This window comes from Dendrobates tinctorius, unplaced genomic scaffold, assembly GCF_039654945.1.
Source record: "Dendrobates tinctorius isolate UK_male_01 unplaced genomic scaffold, ASM3965494v1 ptg000130l, whole genome shotgun sequence".
Taxonomy (NCBI): Eukaryota; Metazoa; Chordata; class Amphibia; order Anura; family Dendrobatidae; genus Dendrobates; species Dendrobates tinctorius.
This window is the reverse complement of record NW_027361798.1, coordinates 4,816,810-4,839,329: the sequence shown is the minus strand read 5'-3', so window position 1 is coordinate 4,839,329 and position 22,520 is coordinate 4,816,810. Positions and strand designations below refer to the sequence as shown.

Here is a 22,520-nt window from a genome sequence, read left to right as displayed (position 1 = left end):
TATTATATGATCTGTGTATATACGTGTGTATAGATGTACGTATAATATATAACTGTGTATTATATATCTGTGTATATACGTGTGTGTACATGTACGTATAATATATAATAACTGTGTATTATGTGATATCTGTGTATATACGTGTGTGTACATGTACGTATAATATATAATAACTGTGTATTATATGATATCTGTGTATATACGTGTGTGTACATGTACTTATAATATATAACTGTGTATTATATGATATCTGTGTATATACGTGTACATGTACGTATAATATATAATAACTGTGTATTATGTGATATCTGTGTATATACGTGTGTGTACATGTACGTATAATATATAATAACTGTGTATTATATGATATCTGTGCATATACGTGTGTACATGTACGTATAATATATAATAACTGTGTATTATATGATATCTGTGTATATACGTGTGTGTACATGTACGTATAATATATAATTGTGACGGGAGTATTCTCCAGAGCAAGGAGGGACAACAGGCCTGGGAATAATCCAACAGATTTATTGACCAAAAAACAGGAACAACACGAAGGTAATTTGCAGAGTCCCAAAATAAGTCCACAGGAAACTGATTCGGGGGCACCTCCCGACAATCCTTGTGCCAGATCACAAAACCATAGTCCTTTAAGAGTCCCAGAAATCCACCACGATCACACAGAGGCCGAAGCTTCCTCAGACAGCCTCGTCCTACTCTTTTAGCATCCAACTCACATCTGATCTTAAAGCAAGAATGTATTGTCAGGGCTCCTGGGATCAGTCCATCTGAAGGGGGGTAGGGGTCACACCTACTATTCAATGGTTTGGTCCATCAGAAGATTCTAGAAATGTAAGGGCTCCACTTAGTCTACAGGATGTGTATTGTAGGTTATCTTCTGCTTAGGAAAACAATAGCCAAAGTTCCACTAGCTGTTGACACAAGCCTAAATTAGATTATGGTCCAGGTACATCACAAGACATTGCAAAGTATTGGGGGAAGGAGACATGGTTAATTTACAGCAAATGAACCAGAGGAAAGTTAAATGACATATTATACAAAATACAGGACAGGGCAAGACTGCAAATCATGACAATCCCTTCCCCTCCCAATTTGTGTACGTACTAGGGACCTCTACAGGTCACTGGTTAAGTACACACAGGCATGGCTGACAGGACTCGGGGCTCCTCTTGCCTGGACAGTCCATCTGCATTTTGGTGTTGGCTGCCTCTTCTATACTGTATGGTAAAGTTATAGGGCTGCAGTGCCAGGCTCCATCGTAGTAAGCGTCCATTGTCCCCAGAGACTCTGTTCAGCCAGGTGAGGGGATTGTGATCAGTAACGACAGTGAATTCTCGTCCATACAGATACGGCCTTAGTTTCCTAAGGGCCCACACTACAGCCAGACATTCTTTTTCAACAGTTGCATAGGCCACTTCTCGGTCCAGCAGTTTCCGGCTGAGGTAGGCAATGGGGTGCTCGTCCCCAGCTGCATTCACCTGGCTGAGGACAGCTCCCAGTCCATAAGCAGAGGCGTCCGTCTGCACAATGAATCTCCTCTTGTAGTCTGGAGCAGCCAGAACAGGGTCACAGACCAGAGCGTCCTTCAGCTGGTTAAAAGCCTCATCACAGGCTGGAGTCCAGATCACCAGCCGGGGCATCGTTTTCTTGGTCAGGTCGGTAAGAGGCTTGGCCACAGTGCTGAAATGAGAAACAAATTTTCGGTAATAACTGGCAGTGCCCAAAAAAGCCATAACTTGTTTCTTAGTTTGGGGTACAGGCCAGTCTCTAATAGCCTGGATTTTGGCAGGTTCGGGACGGAGCTTCCCTCCTCCTACTCTATGCCCTAGGTACTGGACTTCACCCATCCCCAATTGGCATTTATCTGGTCGAATGGTTAGGCCTGCTGCAAGAAGCAGGTCAAGAATAACGGCTACTTGGTTCAGATGTTCCTCCCACGTCTGGCTGAAGATAGCGATATCATCCAAGTAGGCACAAGCAAAGTCACCACATCCCCGGAGGATCTGGTCCACCATTCTCTGGAAGGTGGCCGGGGCATTCTTCATTCCAAAGGGCATATTTAATAATTGAAACTGCAAGGAAAAAAAGCGCAATAGGGTCTTATCTGAGAAAACCAAGATATCAAATAGTAATTTATACTCACCGTATATAGGAGAGTAACAAGCATAAAGAAATGCGGTCAGCTTGCTGCACATCCAAATGACCACGCTGTGGCCATAAATCTTCAGATTCACTAGTAGGACTTTTATGGATTAAAACGTGCGCTGCCAGACCATCAATCCTCACAAGTTGTGTACTTAATATATTTATTTCCCAACGCGTTTCGAGGTCATAAAACCTCTTCCTCAGGGGATGACATGTACATGTCATCCCCTGAGGAAGAGGTTTTATGACCTCGAAACGCGTTGGGAAATAAATATATTAAGTACACAACTTGTGAGGATTGATGGTCTGGCAGCGCACGTTTTAATCCATAAAAGTCCTACTAGTGAATCTAAAGGGCATATTTAGGAATTCATACAGACCAAAGGGGGTTATAAAAGCGGACCGTTCTCTCCCCTCCTCCGTCAGAGGGATTTGCCAGTATCCCTTACTGAGATCAAAGATAGTGACATATCGGGATCCAGCCAGTCGGTCTAGAAGTTCGTCAATACGAGGCATTGGGTAAGGATCACTGACGGTATGGTCGTTTAGTCGTCGATAGTCCACACAAAATCGAGTACTCCCATCCTTCTTGGGTACTAACACCACAGGAGAGGCCCAAGGGCTATGGGAGGCCTGGATTACCCCAAGCTGTAGCATCTCCTCCAGTTCGTGCTGCATGGTGTTTCGAACTGATTCAGGTGACGGTGGTTCGACCTGGTTGGGATGAGAAAGCAGCACGTCTCTGTTGAAGCACTCCCAGCATCTGGTTTTTCTGTAAGGAATCCAGGTGATCTCCCAGAGGAACCTGTTCCACAGTGGATGGGGCTGTCGCTGCTTCCACAAGATCAGGTAGGGAGTCCTCATCCTCTTGACCGTCCTCTGAAGCTAGCCGACAGCTTGCTATCATTGGAAGGGTCCGGTCATGGTACTCCTTAATCATATTCACATGGACAGTCTTTTGTCTTAGCCCCTGATCATCTAAAGCAAGAAGGTAATTGGTGTCATTCAGTTTTCTGAGAACCCGGAAGGGACCCTCCCATGTTGTCTGCAGTTTATTCTGCCGATGGGGAACAATCATTAAGACCTGTTGTCCTTCTACAAACTCCCGGTAGCGTGCTTTACGGTCATACCATGTCTTCTGTCTGGTTTGAGCCATCCGCACATGACTCTGGGCAAAACTAGCAAGTTGGGCCAGGGTTTCTCGCAGCTTTAGGACATAAGGGACAACAGGGGCCCCTGTATCTTCAACTTGCCCCTCCCAGTATTCCTTGAGCAGGGTTAAGGGTCCTCGGACCTTTCTTCCAAAGAGTAGTTCAAAGGGGGAGAACCCAGTGGACTCCTGGGGAACTTCCCGATAGGCAAACAAGAGATGGGGTAGGTACTTCTCCCAGTTTGAATCTCTGTCAGTGAAGGCCCTCAGCATATTCTTCAGAGTGCCATTAAATCGTTCACAAAGTCCATTTGTTTGGGGATGATACGGGGTCGTGCGGATCGCTCGTACTCCACAGGTGCGCCACAGACACTGGACCAGCTCTGACATGAACTGGGAGCCTTGGTCCGACAAGATCTCACTGGGAAATCCTACTCTGGTGAAAATGGTAACCAGGGCCTCGGCCACCTTGGCTGCAGAAATACTTGACAAGGCCACCGCTTCTGGATATCGGGTGGCATAGTCCACAACAGTGAGAATGTACTGCTTTCCAGATTTACTTGGTTTAGCCAGAGGTCCAATGATATCAACAGCTACTCTTTGAAAGGGTTCTTCTATTATAGGGAGCGGTTGCAGGGGTGCCTTTGGGTGATCTCCGGGTCGCCCTCTACGCTGACATATGTCGCAAGTTCGGCAGAAATGCGCCACTGCTTGGGAAATCCCAGGCCAATAGAAAGATTGAGTCAATCGCCTCTCGGTGCGGGTTTTGCCTTGATGGCCAGCAGTAGGAATATCATGAGCAAGGTGTAATAGGGGAATTCTGTATTTCTGAGGAACAATCAGCTGTTTGCTATAAGTCCAGGGCTTATCTAGGGAGTCGGCATTGGTAACCCGATATAGAAGTCCATTTTCTCTGATAATTCTTTCTCCATTCTCCCCTAGCTGCCCTATTTCAGCTCGAGCTCTAAAACTAGCTAGGGTGGGGTCAGTCTCCACTTCTTGTCTAAACTGAACTTTATCCCAGGTAACATTCATATTATCCCCACAAGAAGAATCACTCACCGGCTGTGACGGCAGTTCTGGTGGCCTCATTTCCATGGATGGGTTGTACACGTCCACATTTGCTGCTCTCTTGGCTTGACTTCGGGTTACCGCACCGACAAAGTGGCAATGAAGATTCCCCACATCATTTCCTAGAAGAACGTCTGCAGGGAGGCCGCTCATCACACCGACCATGCATTGTTTGGCCCCAAAGCCATAATCCAGGGTCACACTCGCTCTTGGAATATATCTCTGGGTACCTCCAGCCAATTCAATGGCAATTCCTGGTCCCTTTTGAATTGCTTCTGGTTGAATTACTCGGGGATCGGCTATGGTGAGAAAAGCCCCAGTGTCACGGAAGCCAACAACTTTTTGACCATCCTGCACGACCTCCTGTAGATGTTTGTGCTGAAGATCAGAGGAACAGGTGGCTGGGGCTCGCACCCCATAGACTCCTGGTAGGGAAGCCAGGATATCAGAGTCACTTGGCAAGTCATCAGGCACTGAATCCATCTCTTCTCCAGGTGAGGGGGTCTGTAGATAATGAACAGGCAAAGGCGGTCTGTAGGTGTTCTGCCTCCGTACACCTGGACATTGGAATTGCATATGCCCGGGCTGCCCACATCCATAGCATCTGCGCTCTGGGATTCTTCCTCCACGTCGTAGTCCCAAAGGTGAAGCAGGAGTAATGCGAGGCACAGTCACACGAAGGTCACCATGAGTTGATGGTCTAGTGGGATGGTGAATATTGGAGGCAGAAGGACCAGGGGCCGCCAGCGTTGGGGGGCTGGTAGTGTTTTTCTCCCTGAGTAGTAATTTTTTCCACTGAGGCTTGATGGTGAGAGCCTCAGCTAGAGCTGCAGCTTCCTCCACTGTTGCTGGTCTCCTTTCACGCACCCATTCCCGGATCTCAGCGGGGCACTTAAAATAAAACTGCTCTTTTAGGATGACCTGCAGGAACGTTTCCCAGGTTATTGCCTCCTCTGCCTCCAGCCAGCGATGACATATATGTTTGAGTTTGTGAGCATACATCTTGAAGGACACTTCCTCATCACAGGCTAAAGTACGGAACTGAGTCCTGTAAGTGTCTGGGGTTACAGCATAATGTTCTAGAATAGTCTGTTTAATCTCCGCATACTCACAGTTCAACCGAGGGTCCATAGCTCTATAGGCTGCGGCAGCTCCACCCTCTAAGAGCCCCACAAGATGTCGGACGCGCTCCCTTTCCGGGACTTCCATTAATCGACACTGATGCTCAAAGTCCAGGAAGAAGCCCTCAATGTCACCGGAAGCCTCATTAAACGGCTTGAAGTCTTTGCGGGACACTCTGGGGAGTTCCCTCATGGGGGATGCTGTGGGTACAGTCTGTCTGGAGCTTCTCGCTGCCTCCAAAGTGATCTCCCTCTCCAGCATTGCCCTCTCCTCCATCCTGCGCTGCCTCTCCTTGGCTGTGCGCATGACCTCCCTCTTATCTTCTATGGTAGCCTCTTCTCCCAGCAAGGCCATCTCCTCCTCGTACCACACAACCCACTGACTTTTTTGGGTATTTACCTCCGACTGCCGCCTTTCCTCTCTTTGCTGTGAGGATCCTTCCTCAGCATCATCTTGCAGGCGAACTGCTTCCAAAGCTTCAATCAGCTGCTCCTTGGAGAGTCCCTTGTAGCTGACTCCCAGTTCACGGGCCTTTGTTTGTAGGTTCTTTGCAGTCCAGTTCTTGTACTCTGCGGTGCTGGTTCCAGATGTTGATGGGCCGTTGTCCTCCATTCCTTCTGCTCTGATCCCACCGCTGCCACCAGTTTGTGACGGGAGTATTCTCCAGAGCAAGGAGGGACAACAGGCCTGGGAATAATCCAACAGATTTATTGACCAAAAAACAGGAACAACACGAAGGTAATTTGCAGAGTCCCAAAATAAGTCCACAGGAAACTGATTCGGGGGCACCTCCCGACAATCCTTGTGCCAGATCACAAAACCATAGTCCTTTAAGAGTCCCAGAAATCCACCACGATCACACAGAGGCCGAAGCTTCCTCAGACAGCCTCGTCCTACTCTTTTAGCATCCAACTCACATCTGATCTTAAAGCAAGAATGTATTGTCAGGGCTCCTGGGATCAGTCCATCTGAAGGGGGGTAGGGGTCACACCTACTATTCAATGGTTTGGTCCATCAGAAGATTCTAGAAATGTAAGGGCTCCACTTAGTCTACAGGATGTGTATTGTAGGTTATCTTCTGCTTAGGAAAACAATAGCCAAAGTTCCACTAGCTGTTGACACAAGCCTAAATTAGATTATGGTCCAGGTACATCACAAGACATTGCAAAGTATTGGGGGAAGGAGACATGGTTAATTTACAGCAAATGAACCAGAGGAAAGTTAAATGACATATTATACAAAATACAGGACAGGGCAAGACTGCAAATCATGACAATCATAACTGTGTATTATGTGATATCTGTGTATATACGTGTGTGTACATGTACGTATAATATATAATAACTGTGTATTATAGGATATCTGTGTATATACGTGTGTACATGTACGTATAATATATAATAACTGTGTATTATGTGATATCTGTGTATATACGTGTGTGTACATGTACGTATAATATATAGTAACTGTGTGTATTATATGATCTGTGTATATACGTGTGTGTACATGTACGTATAATATATGATAACTGTGTATTATATGATATCTGTGTATATACGTGTGTGTACATGTACGTATAATATATAATAACTGTATTATGTGATATCTGTGTATATACGTGTGTGTACATGTACTTATAATATATAATAACTGTGTATTATATGATATCTGTGTGTATATACGTGTGTGTACATGTACGTATAATATATAACTGTGTATTATATGATATCTGTATATACGTGTGTGTACATGTACGTATAATATATAACTGTGTGTATTATATGATATCTGTGTATATACGTGTGTGTACATGTACGTATAATATATAATAACTGTGTATTATATATCTGTGTATATACGTGTGTGTACATGTACGTATAATATATAATAACTGTGTATTATATGATATCTGTGTATATACGTGTGTGTACATGTACGTATAATATATAATAACTGTGTATTATAGGATATCTGTGTATATACGTGTGTACATGTACGTATAATATATAATAACTGTGTATTATGTGATATCTGTGTATATACGTGTGTGTATATGTACGTATAATATATAATAACTGTGTATTATATGATATCTGTGTATATACGTGTGTACATGTACGTATAATATATAATAACTGTGTATTATGTGATATCTGTGTATATACGTGTGTGTACATGTACGTATAATATATAGTAACTGTGTGTATTATATGATCTGTGTATATACGTGTGTGTACATGTACGTATAATATATAATAACTGTGTATTATATGATATCTGTGTATATACGTGTGTGTACATGTACTTATAATATATAATAACTGTGTGTATTATATGATATCTGTGTGTATATACGTGTGTGTACATGTACGTATAATATATAACTGTGTATTATATGATATCTGTATATACGTGTGTGTACATGTACGTATAATATATAACTGTGTGTATTATATGATATCTGTGTATATACGTGTGTGTACATGTACGTATAATATATAATAACTGTGTATTATATATCTGTGTATATACCTGTGTGTACATGTACCTATAATATATAATAACTGTGTATTATATGATATCTGTGTATATACGTGTGTGTACATGTACGTATAATATATAATAACTGTGTATTATAGGATATCTGTGTATATACGTGTGTACATGTACGTATAATATATAATAACTGTGTATTATGTGATATCTGTGTATATACGTGTGTGTACATGTACGTATAATATATAATAACTGTGTATTATATGATATCTGTGTATATACGTGTGTACATGTACGTATAATATATAATAACTGTGTATTATGTGATATCTGTGTATATACGTGTGTGTACATGTACGTATAATATATAGTAACTGTGTGTATTATATGATCTGTGTATATACGTGTGTGTACATGTACGTATAATATATAATAACTGTGTATTATATGATATCTGTGTATATACGTGTGTGTACATGTACTTATAATATATAATAACTGTGTGTATTATATGATATCTGTGTGTATATACGTGTGTGTACATGTACGTATAATATATAACTGTGTATTATATGATATCTGTATATACGTGTGTGTACATGTACGTATAATATATAATAACTGTGTATTATATATCTGTGTATATACGTGTGTGTACATGTACGTATAATATATAACTGTGTGTATTATATGATATCTGTGTATATACGTGTGTGTACATGTACGTATAATATATAATAACTGTGTATTATGTGATATCTGTGTATATACGTGTGTGTACATGTACGTATAATATATAGTAACTGTGTGTATTATATGATCTGTGTATATACGTGTGTGTACATGTATGTATAATATATAATAACTGTGTGTATTATGTGATATCTGTGTATATACGTGTGTGTACATGTACGCATAATATATAATAACTGTGTATTATATGATATCTGTATGTATACGTGTGTGTACATGTACGTATAATATAGAATAACTGTGTATTATATATCTGTGTATATACGTGTGTACATGTACGTATAATATATAATAACTGTGTATTATATATCTGTGTATATACGTGTGTGTACATGTACGTATAATATATAATAACTGTGTATTATATATCTGTGTATATACGTGTGTACATGTACGTATAATATATAATAACTGTGTATTATATGATATCTGTGTATATACGTGTGTACATGTACGTATAATATATAATAACTGTGTGTATTATATGATATCTGTGTGTGTACATGTACGTATAATATATAATAACTGTGTATTATATGTTATCTATGTATATACGTGTGTACATGTACGTATAATATATAATAACTGTATTATATATCTGTGTATATACGTGTGTGTATATGTACGTATAATATATAATAACTGTGTATTATATATCTGTGTATATACGTGTGTGTACATGTACGTATAATATATAATAACTGTGTATTATATGTTATCTGTGTATATACTTGTGTACATGTACGTATAATATATAATTGTGTATTATATATCTGTGTATATACGTGTGTGTACATGTACGTTTAATATATAATAGCTGTCTATTATATATCTGTGTATATACGTGTGTACATGTACGTATAATATATAATTGTGTATTATATGATATCTGTGTGTGTACATGTACGTATAATATATAATAACTGTGTATTATATGATATCTGTGTATATACGTGTGTACATGTACGTATAATATATAATTGTGTATTATGTGATATCTGTGCATATACGTGTGTGTACATGTACGTATAATATATAATAACTGTGTATTATATATCTGTGTATATACGTGTGTGTACATGTACGTATAATATATAATAACTGTGTATTATATATCTGTGTATATACGTGTGTGTACATTTACGTTTAATATATAATAGCTGTCTATTATATATCTGTGTATATACGTGTGTACATGTACGTATAATATATAATAACTGTGTATTATATGATATCTGTGTGTGTACATGTACGTATAATATATAATAACTGTGTATTATATATCTGTGTATATACGTGTGTGTACATGTACGTATAATATATAATAACTGTGTATTATATATCTGTGTATATACGTGTGTACATGTACGTATAATATATAATAACTGTGTATTATATGATATCTGTGTATATACGTGTGTACATGTACGTATAATATATAATAACTGTGTGTATTATATGATATCTGTGTGTGTACATGTACGTATAATATATAATAACTGTGTATTATATGTTATCTATGTATATACGTGTGTACATGTACGTATAATATATAATAACTGTATTATATATCTGTGTATATACGTGTGTACATGTACGTATAATATATAATAACTGTGTATTATATATCTGTGTATATACGTGTGTGTACATGTACGTATAATATATAATAACTGTGTATTATATGTTATCTGTGTATATACTTGTGTACATGTACGTATAATATATAATTGTGTATTATATATCTGTGTATATACGTGTGTGTACATGTACGTTTAATATATAATAGCTGTCTATTATATATCTGTGTATATACGTGTGTACATGTACGTATAATATATAATTGTGTATTATATGATATCTGTGTGTGTACATGTACGTATAATATATAATAACTGTGTATTATATGATATCTGTGTATATACGTGTGTACATGTACGTATAATATATAATTGTGTATTATGTGATATCTGTGCATATACGTGTGTGTACATGTACGTATAATATATAATAACTGTGTATTATATATCTGTGTATATACGTGTGTGTACATGTACGTATAATATATAATAACTGTGTATTATATATCTGTGTATATACGTGTGTGTACATTTACGTTTAATATATAATAGCTGTCTATTATATATCTGTGTATATACGTGTGTACATGTACGTATAATATATAATAACTGTGTATTATATGATATCTGTGTGTGTACATGTACGTATAATATATAATAACTGTGTATTATATGATATCTGTGTATATACGTGTGTGTACATGTGCGTATAATATATAATAACTGTGTATTATATGATATCTGTGTATATACGTGTGTACATGTACGTATAATATATAATAACTGTGTATTATATGATATCTGTGTGTGTACATGTACGTATAATATATAACTGTATTATGTGATGTCTGTGTATATACGTGTGTGTACATGTACGTATAATATATAATAACTGTGTATTATATATCTGTGTATATACGTGTGTGTACATGTACGTATAATATATAATAACTGTGTGTATTATATGATATCTGTGTATATACGTGTGTACATGTACGTATAATATATAATAACTGTGTATTATATGATATCTGTGTATATACGTGTGTGTACATGTACGTATAATATATAACTGTGTATTATATGATATCTGTGTATATACGTGTGTGTACATGTACGTATAATATATAATAACTGTGTATTATATGATATCTGTGTATATACGTGTGTGTACATGTACGTATAATATATAATAACTGTGTGTATTATGTGATATCTGTGTATATACGTGTGTGTACATGTACGTATAATATATAATAACTGTGTATTATATATCTGTGTATATACGTGTGTGTACATGTACGTATAATATATAATAACTGTGTATTATATGATATCTGTGTATATACGTGTGTGTACATGTACGTATAATATATAATAGCTGTGTATTATATATCTGTGTATATACGTGTGTGTACATGTACGTATAATATATAATAACTGTGTATTATATATCTGTGTATATACGTGTGTACATGTACGTATAATATATAATAACTGTGTATTATATATCTGTGTATATACGTGTGTGTACATGTACGTATAATATATAACTGTGTATTATATATCTGTGTGTGTACATGTACGTATAATATATAATAGCTGTGTATTATATATCTGTGTATATACGTGTGTGTACATGTACGTATAATATATAATAACTGTGTATTATATGATATCTGTGTATATACGTGTGTGTACATGTACGTATAATATATAATAGCTGTGTATTATATGATATCTGTGTATATACGTGTGTGTACATGTACGTATAATATATAATAACTGTGTATTATATATCTGTGTATATACGTGTGTACATGTACGTATAATATATAATAACTGTGTATTATATGATATCTGTGTATATACGTGTGTACATGTACATATAATATATAACTGTGTGTATTATGTGATATCTGTGTGTGTACATGTACGTATAATATATAATAACTGTGTATTATATGATATCTGTGTGTGTACATGTACGTATAATATATAATAGCTGTGTATTATATATCTGTGTATATACGTGTGTGTACATGTACGTATAATATATAATAACTGTGTGTATTATGTGATATCTGTGTATATACGTGTGTGTACATGTACGTGTAATATATAATAACTGTGTATTATATGATATCTGTGTGTGTACATGTACGTATAATATATAATAACTGTGTATTATATGATATCTGTGTGTGTACATGTACGTATAATATATAATAACTGTGTATTATATGATATCTGTGTGTGTACATGTACGTATAATATATAATAACTGTGTATTATGTGATATCTGTGTATATACGTGTGTGTACATGTACGTATAATATATAATAACTGTGTATTATATGATATCTGTGTGTGTACATGTACGTATAATATATAATAGCTGTCTATTATATATCTGTGTATATACGTGTGTGTACATGTACGTATAATATATAATAACTGTGTATTATATGATATCTGTGTGTGTACATGTACGTATAATATATAATTGTGTATTATGTGATATCTGTGTATATACGTGTGTGTACATGTACGTATAATATATAATAACTGTGTGTATTATGTGATATCTGTGTATATACGTGTGTGTACATGTACGTATAATATATAATAACTGTGTATTATATGATATCTGTGTATATACGTGTGTGTACATGTACGTATAATATATAATAACTGTGTATTATATGATATCTGTGTGTGTACATGTACGTATAATATATAATAGCTGTGTATTATATGATATCTGTGTGTGTACATGTACGTATAATATATAATAGCTGTGTATTATATGATATCTGTGTGTGTACATGTACGTATAATACATAATAACTGTGTATTATGTGATATCTGTGTATATACGTTTGTGTACATGTACGTATAATATATAATAACTGTGTATTATGTGATATCTGTGTATATACGTGTGTGTACATGTACGTATAATATATAATAACTGTGTATTATGTGATATCTGTGTATATACGTGTGTGTACATGTACGTATAATATATAATAACTGTGTATTATATGATATCTGTGTGTGTACATGTACGTATAATATATAATAACTGTGTATTATGTGATATCTGTGTATATACGTGTGTGTACATGTACGTATAATATATAATAACTGTGTATTATGTGATATCTGTGTATATACGTGTGTGTACATGTACGTATAATATATAATAACTGTGTGTATTATGTGATATCTGTGTATATACGTGTGTGTACATGTACGTATAATATATAATAACTGTGTATTATATGATATCTGTGTGTGTACATGTACGTATAATATATAATAACTGTGTATTATGTGATATCTGTGTATATACGTGTGTGTACATGTACGTATAATATATAATAACTGTGTATTATATGATATCTGTGTATATACGTGTGTGTACATGTACGTATAATATATAATAACTGTGTATTATATGATATCTGTGTGTGTACATGTACGTATAATATATAATAACTGTGTATTATGTGATATCTGTGTATATACGTGTGTGTACATGTACGTATAATATATAATAACTGTGTGTATTATGTGATATCTGTGTATATACGTGTGTGTACATGTACGTATAATATATAATAACTGTGTATTATATGATATCTGTGTATATACGTGTGTGTACATGTACGTATAATATATAATAACTGTGTATTATATGATATCTGTGTGTGTACATGTACGTATAATATATAATAGCTGTGTATTATATGATATCTGTGTGTGTACATGTACGTATAATATATAATAACTGTGTATTATGTGATATCTGTGTATATACGTTTGTGTACATGTACGTATAATATATAATAACTGTGTGTATTATGTGATATCTGTGTATATACGTGTGTGTACATGTACGTATAATATATAATAACTGTGTATTATGTGATATCTGTGTATATACGTGTGTGTACATGTATGTATAATATATAATAACTGTGTATTATATGATATCTGTGTGTGTACATGTACGTATAATATATAATAACTGTGTATTATGTGATATCTGTGTATATACGTGTGTGTACATGTACGTATAATATATAATAACTGTGTGTATTATGTGATATCTGTGTATATACGTGTGTGTACATGTACGTATAATATATAATAACTGTGTGTATTATGTGATATCTGTGTATATACGTGTGTGTACATGTACGTATAATATATAATAACTGTGTGTACTATGTGATATCTGTGTATATACGTGTGTGTACATGTACGTATAATATATAATAACTGTGTGTATTATATGATATCTGTGTATATACGTGTGTGTACATGTACGTATAATATATAATAACTGTGTATTATATGATATCTGTGTGTGTACATGTACGTATAATATATAATAACTGTGTGTATTATGTGATATCTGTGTATATACGTGTGTGTACATGTACGTATAATATATAATAACTGTGTATTATGTGATATCTGTGTATATACGTGTGTGTACATGTACGTATAATATATAATAACTGTGTATTATATGATATCTGTGTGTGTACATGTACGTATAATATATAATAACTGTGTGTATTATGTGATATCTGTGTATATACGTGTGTGTACATGTACGTATAATATATAATAACTGTGTATTATGTGATATCTGTGTATATACGTGTGTGTACATGTACGTATAATGTATAATAACTGTGTATTATATGATATCTGTGTGTGTACATGTACGTATAATATATAATATCTGTCTATTATATATCTGTGTATATACGTGTGTGTACATGTACGTATAATATATAATAACTGTGTATTATATGATCTGTGTGTGTACATGTACGTATAATATATAATATCTGTCTATTATATATCTGTGTATATACGTGTGTGTACATGTACGTATAATATATAATAACTGTGTGTATTATATGATATCTGTGTATATACGTGTGTGTACATGTACGTATAATATATAATAACTGTGTATTATATGATATCTGTGTGTGTACATGTACGTATAATATATAATAGCTGTCTATTATATATCTGTGTATATATGTGTGTGTACATGTATGTATGTGAGAGGCGTGATGGGAGGTGCTGCTGCAGTATGGGGCTGTGTATACGGCCACATTCACACCTTCAGTATTTGGTCAGTATTTTACCTCCGTATTTATAAGCCAAAGCCACGAATGGGAGAAAAATCCAGAAGTGCTGACGTGTTTCTAATATACTTTTACTCTGATTGTTTTACTCCCAGTTTTATCTTAGAAATAGTGAGGTAAAAATAACGACCAAATAACGTGTGAACGAGGTCTAAGGCTAGTGTCACACTAGTGTTACCGGGCGCAGCGCTCAGCCGCCACTACGCTCCGCCCCCAGCCCCGCCCCCTCCGGTCATTTCCTCCTCTGATCACGTGACGCTGCATGCGATCAGCGCACCCTATATTTAGCGTTGGGTACGCGGGTTGTGCGCTGGTATGATTTTGCCGCCACTTGCGCCATTTTGGCGCTGCACCGAGCGCAAAGAAATGCAGCAAAGTGCGTTTGGCGCACGTCGGTGCAGCGCCAAAAGGGCGCAAGCGGCGGCAAAATCATACCAGCGCACGACCTGCGTACCCAACGCTAAATATAGGGTGCGCTGATCGCATGCAGCGTCACGTGATCAGAGGAGGAGCTGACCGGAGGGGGCGGAGCGTAGTGGCGGCCGAGCGCTGCGCCCGGTAACACTAGTGTGACACTAGCCTAAGGCTATGGGCCCACGTAGCGTTTTAAAACACACAGTGAAAACCGGACTCCTTCCCAGAAATCACACGGATTTCACCGCGATTTTCTCAAGCACTTTCCAAGCGATTTGAAGCATCGCTTGGAAAGTGATTGACAGGTTGGTCACACTCGTCAGACATAGTGTTTGACAAGTGTGACCAGGTTTTCACTATTGAGGCCGCCTATGCGGAATCAATAGTAAAAGATAGAATGTTAAAAATGATAAAATAAAAAATCGGGGTATATTTACCTTCCGGCGTCCCGCGCTGCATCCCGGCCTCAGCGTTCCCAGCGATGCCTTGCGAGACCTGTGATGACGTAGTCTCGCGTTACTATAGTGATCTCACGAGACCACGTCATCACAGGACCTTGCCGCAAGGCATTACTGGGAACGCTGTGGCCCGGAATGCAGCGCGGGACATCGGAAGGTAAATATACCCCGATTTTTTATTTTTTATTCTTTTTTTTACAGGGGTCTGGTACTCAGGGCCTGGAGGACAGTCTCCTCTCCTCCACACCGTGGGTACCAACCGCACATGAGACGCTTCAGTTCCCGCATGGTGGGCATAGCCACATGCGGGAAGTAAGAGATTCTCATGCATTCCTATGGGTGCGGAATCGCGGCAATTCTTTGCGATTCCGCAAAAAAGAATGAGCATGCTGCGATTTTTTTCCGTGATGCGATTCCGCCGCGGAAAAAAGCGCAGCATTAGCACAGCATGTGCGGAATGCCATAGGAATGCATGGGGGGCGTTCTGTACAAGATTTCTAAACGTTTTCACGCCGAAAATCGCGGCAAAAACGCTTAAAAATTGCATCGTGGGCACACAGCCTTAAGGAGAAAAGTGTGGTGCTGCAGAAGAAGTAGGCGGTGTATACATAGTAACACAGTAACATAGTTTTGAAGGCTGAAGGAAGACCTTATGTCCATCTAGTTCAGCCTATTTTTAGTGCAGCTGTTCTGCATTGTTGATCCTGGGGAAGGCAAAAAACCCACAGAGTAGAAGCCGATTTTCTCCATAGGGAAAAAAATTCCTTCCCCTAAGCTGGGTCAACCATCTACCTATAATATTCTGTTATTCGTAACCTTCTATACTGTTACTCACAAGAAAAGCCTCCATTCCTTTCTTACATTCATTCAGTGAGTTGGCCATCACCACTTCCTCAGGAAGAGAATTCCAGAGCCTCACTGCTCGTACCGTGAAGAACCCTCTTCTGTGCTGGTGCAGAAATTGTCTTTCCTCCAAACGCAGAGAATGCCCCTTGTTCTTGTCACAGTCCTTGGTACAAACAGTTCACGATACACTTTATTGCAAACAGTGCAATTTTTCTCAGGATCAAGTGTTTCCAATTGTATATGGAAGAGGAGTGTGAGGTGCTCCCGGAGGAGACTATAAGGCTGAGTTCACACGTGGCGTTTTTTTCACGTTTCCGCAGCAGTTTTAACTGCGAGATTTTGCCGCGAAAACGCGAAAAATAAGCATCCCATGCATTCCTATGGGATTCCACAATGCTGCGCTAATGCTGCGGTTTTTACCGCGGCGGAATCGCTTCGCGGTAAAAAACGCAGCATGCTCATTAATTTTGCGGAATCGCGGCGATCCCGCACCCATAGGAATGCATTGTTCTGCTTACCTTCCGCATGTGACTGTGCCCACCATGCGAAAAGTAAGCAGAACATTTGCGGATGGTACCCACGGTCCGGAGGAGAGGAGAACGTACGTCATCGCGGGCATTTTCACAAAGGATTACTGGGAACGGGAACGTGGAGAGAGGCGAAAAGGCTGCGCGGGACGGAAGGTAAGAATAACACCATTTTTTTTTTTTTTTTTTTTTTTGCATTTTATCTTTTACTACTGATGCTGCATAGGCGGCCTCAGTAGTAAAAAGTTGGTCACACTCGTCAAACACTGTTTGACGAGTGTGACCAACCTGTCAATCAGTTCTCCAAGCGATGCTACAGATCGCTTGGAAAACGCTAGCAATTCTGCAAGCTAATTACACTTGCAAAATGCTAGTTTTTCCGCGGGAAAATCGCGGGAATTTAAAATGCGACTTTCCCGCGGAATGGAATTCCGGAACTCTTGCGATAATTTCCGCGAGAGTTCCGCTATGTGTGAACCCAGCCTAAAGGAGAAAAGCTGTGCTGCAGAAAAATGCTGTGTATAAAGGAGGAGCGTGAGGTGCAGGAAGAAGCTGTGTAAAAAGGAGCATGAGGTACAGGAGGAATACGACCCCTTAACTACCGCCGTTAAAAGTCGTATCGGCAGTCGTTAAGGTGTTAAAAAAAATTTTTTACTTCAACAAAATGGCGCCGATTAAAAAAAATACCATCAATACTTGGGTAATCACATTTAGCTAATTTGTGTTGCAAATCTGTAGTGTTGAATATATGATGTGAAATGTTTTTATGTGCAATATAATCATTATAATTTGTATAGTTTAGATATTGATAGATTCTTCTTTCTCTTCCATGTCTTCCCTGTGGATGATGACGTCTGCCTCCCTTAGTTTGGCATCGGGTATTTGTCAACGGTGAGTTAATTGTTGTGCGGCTATCTCTCTCTCTCTATAGATATATATATGCTGTATACAGTGATATATAATGTTACTGCCTGTACGCTGTCTGTAGGGGTCGGCTGTATACAGTGATATATAATGTTACTGCCTGTACGCTGTCTGTAGGGGTCGGCTGTATATACAGTGATATATAATGTTACTGCCTGTACGCTGTCTGTAGGGGTCGGCTGTATATACAGTGATATATAATGTTACTGCCCGTATGCTGTCTGTAGGGGTCGGCTGTATACAGTGATATATAATGTTACTGCCCGTACGCTGTCTGTAGGGGTCGGCTGTATATACAGTGATATATAATGTTACTGCCTGTACGCTGTCTGTAGGGGTCGGCTGTATATACAGTGATATATAATGTTACTGCCCGTACGCTGTCTGTAGGGGTCGGCTGTATACAGTGATATATAATGTTACTGCCCGTACGCTGTCTGTAGGGGTCGGCTGTATATACAGTGATATATAATGTTACTGCCCGTACACTGTCTGTAGGGGTCGGCTGTATATACAGTGATATATAATGTTACTGCCCGTACGCTGTCTGTAGGGGTCGGCTGTATACAGTGATATATAATGTTACTGCCCGTACGCTGTCTGTAGGGGTCGGCTGTATACAGTGATATATAATGTTACTGCCCGTACGCTGTCTGTAGGGGTCGGCTGTATACAGTGATATATAATGTTACTGCCTGTACGCTGTCTGTAGGGGTCGGCTGTATATACAGTGATATATAATGTTACTGCCCGTACGCTGTCTGTAGGGGTCGGCTGCATATACAGTGATATATAATGTTACTGCCCGTATGCTGTCTGTAGGGGTCGGCTGTATACAGTGATATATAATGTTACTGCCCGTACGCTGTCTGTAGGGGTCGGCTGCATATACAGTGATATATAATGTTACTGCCTGTACGCTGTCTGTAGGGGTCGGCTGTATATACAGTGATATATAATGTTACTGCCTGTACGCTGTCTGTAGGGGTCGGCTGTATATACAGTGATATATAATGTTACTGCCTGTACGCTGTCTGTAGGGGTCGGCTGTATAGACAGTGATATATAATGTTACTGCCCGTACGCTGTCTGTAGGGGTCGGCTGCATATACAGTGATATATAATGTTACTGCCCGTATGCTGTCTGTAGGGGTCGGCTGTATACAGTGATATATAATGTTACTGCCCGTACGCTGTCTGTAGGGGTCGGCTGTATACAGTGATATATAATGTTACTGCCCGTACGCTGTCTGTAGGGGTCGGCTGTATACAGTGATATATAATGTTACTGCCTGTACGCTGTCTGTAGGGTCGGCTGTATACAGTGATATATAATGTTACTGCCCGTACGCTGTCTGTAGGGGTCGGCTGTATATACAGTGATATATAATGTTACTGCCCGTACGCTGTCTGTAGGGGTCGGCTGTATATACAGTGATATATAATGTTACTGCCTGTACGCTGTCTGTAGGGGTCGGCTGTATATACAGTGATATATAATGTTACTGCCTGTACGCTGTCTGTAGGGGTCGGCTGTATATACAGTGATATATAATGTTACTGCCCGTACGCTGTCTGTAGGGGTTGGCTGTATATACAGTGATATATAATGTTACTGCCCGTACGCTGTCTGTAGGGGTCGGCTGTATACACAGTGATATATAATGTTATGGCCCGTACGCTGTCTGTAGGGGTCGGCTGTATATACAGTGATATATAATGTTACTGCCCGTACACTGTCTGTAGGGGTCGGCTGTATATACAGTGATATATAATGTTACTGCCCGTACACTGTCTGTAGGGGTTGGCTGTATATACAGTGATATATAATGTTACTGCCCGTACACTGTCTGTAGGGGTTGGCTGTATATACAGTGATATATAATGTTACTGCCCGTACACTGTCTGTAGGGGTCGGCTGTATATACAGTGATATATAATGTTACTGCCCGTACACTGTCTGTAGGGGTTGGCTGTATATACAGTGATATATAATGTTACTGCCCGTACTCTGTCTGTAGGGGTCGGCTGTATATACAGTGATATATAATGTTACTGCCCGTACGCTGTCTGTAGGGGTCGGCTGTATATACAGTGATATATAATGTTACTGCCCGTACTCTGTCTGTAGGGGTCGGCTGTATATACAGTGATATATAATGTTACTGCCCGTACGCTGTCTGTAGGGGTCGGCTGTATATACAGTGATATATAATGTTACTGCCCGTACGCTGTCTGTAGGGGTCGGCTGTATACACAGTGATATATAATGTTACTGCCCGTACGCTGTCTGTAGGGGTCGGCTGTATATACAGTGATAGATAATGTTACTGCCCGTACGCTGTCTGTAGGGGTCGGCTGTATATACAGTGATATATAATGTTACTGCCCGTACGCTGTCTGTAGGGGTCGGCTGTATATACAGTGATATATAATGTTACTGCCCGTACACTGTCTGTAGGGGTCGGCTGTATACAGTGATATATAACGTTACTGCCCGTACGCTGTCTGTAGGGGTCGGCTGTATATACAGTGATATATAATGTTACTGCCCGTACGCTGTCTGTAGGGGTCGGCTGTATATACAGTGATATATAATGTTACTGCCCGTACGCTGTCTGTAGGGGTCGGCTGTATATACAGTGATATATAATGTTACTGCCCGTATGCTGTCTGTAGGGGTCGGCTGTATATACAGTGATATATAATGTTACTGCCCGTACGCTGTCTGTAGGGGTCGGCTGTATATACAGTGATATATAATGTTACTGCCCGTACACTGTCTGTAGGGGTCGGCTGTATACAGTGATATATAATGTTACTGCCCGTACGCTGTCTGTAGGGGTCGGCTGTATATACAGTGATAGATAATGTTACTGCCCGTACGCTGTCTGTAGTGGTCGGCTGTATACAGTGATATATAATGTTACTGCCCGTACGCTGTCTGTAGGGGTCGGCTGTATATACAGTGATAGATAATGTTACTGCCCGTACGCTGTCTGTAGTGGTCGGCTGTATACAGTGATATATAATGTTACTGCCCGTACGCTGTCTGTAGGGGTCGGCTGTATATACAGTGATATATAATGTTACTGCCCGTACGCTGTCTGTAGGGGTCGGCTGTATACAGTGATATATAATGTTACTGCCCATACGCTGTCTGTAGGGGTCGGCTGTATATACAGTGATATATAATGTTACTGCCCGTACACTGTCTGTAGGGGTCGGCTGTATACAGTGATATATAATGTTACTGCCCGTACGCTGTCTGTAGGGGTCGGCTGTATATACAGTGATATATAATGTTACTGCCCGTACGCTGTCTGTAGGGGTCGGCTGTATACACAGTGATATATAATGTTACTGCCCGTACGCTGTCTGTAGGGGTCGGCTGTATATACAGTGATAGATAATGTTACTGCCCGTACGCTGTCTGTAGGGGTCGGCTGTATACAGTGATATATAATGTTACTGCCCGTACGCTGTCTGTAGGGGTCGGCTGTATAGACAGTGATATATAATGTTACTGCCCGTACGCTGTCTGTAGGGGTCGGCTGTATACAGTGATATATAATGTTACTGCCCGTACGCTGTCTGTAGGGGTCGGCTGTATATACAGTGATAGATAATGTTACTGCCCGTACGCTATCTGTAGGGGTCGGCTGTATATACAGTGATAGATAATGTTACTGCCCGTACGCTGTCTGTAGGGGTCGGCTGTATACAGTGATATATAATGTTACTGCCCGTACGCTGTCTGTAGGGGTCGGCTGTATAGACAGTGATATATAATGTTACTGCCCGTACGCTGTCTGTAGGGGTCGGCT

The 22,520-nt window shown here is 38.9% G+C and overlaps 2 protein-coding genes across 4 annotated transcripts in view; one reads left to right on the top strand and one right to left on the bottom strand.

Moving 5' to 3' along the window:
• NRBP2 (nuclear receptor binding protein 2) overlaps positions 1 to 22,520 on the top strand; it is a 220,915-nt gene that overhangs the window by 88,567 nt on the left and 109,828 nt on the right. For all 3 annotated transcript variants that reach the window (XM_073543299.1, XM_073543297.1, XM_073543300.1), the window contains exon 8: positions 18,637 to 18,660. In XM_073543299.1, coding sequence (XP_073399400.1) covers positions 18,637 to 18,660 — 24 coding nt within the window. The remainder of the gene's footprint in view (positions 1 to 18,636; positions 18,661 to 22,520) is intronic.
• Positions 1,209 to 5,842, bottom strand: LOC141047944 (uncharacterized). The gene is made up of 2 exons (XM_073543296.1): positions 4,385 to 5,842; positions 1,209 to 1,707 (listed from the first exon to the last, which is right to left on the bottom strand). The coding sequence occupies exons 1-2, from the start codon at positions 5,819 to 5,821 to the stop codon at positions 1,633 to 1,635; spliced, it is 1,512 nt and encodes a 503-aa protein (XP_073399397.1). The 5' UTR covers positions 5,822 to 5,842; the 3' UTR covers positions 1,209 to 1,632.

What these genes read in the sequence shown, in the direction of transcription:
- LOC141047944 (XM_073543296.1), bottom strand. Translation starts at nt 5,821, where the DNA reads ATGCGCACAGCCAAGGAGAGGCAGCGCAGGATGGAGGAGAGGGCAATG. An exon ending in CAGAACTGCCGTCACAGCCG is followed by an intron (nt 1,708 to 4,384) that starts GTGAGTGATTCT and finishes TTCTCATTTCAG; the next exon opens with CACTGTGGCCAAGCCTCTTA.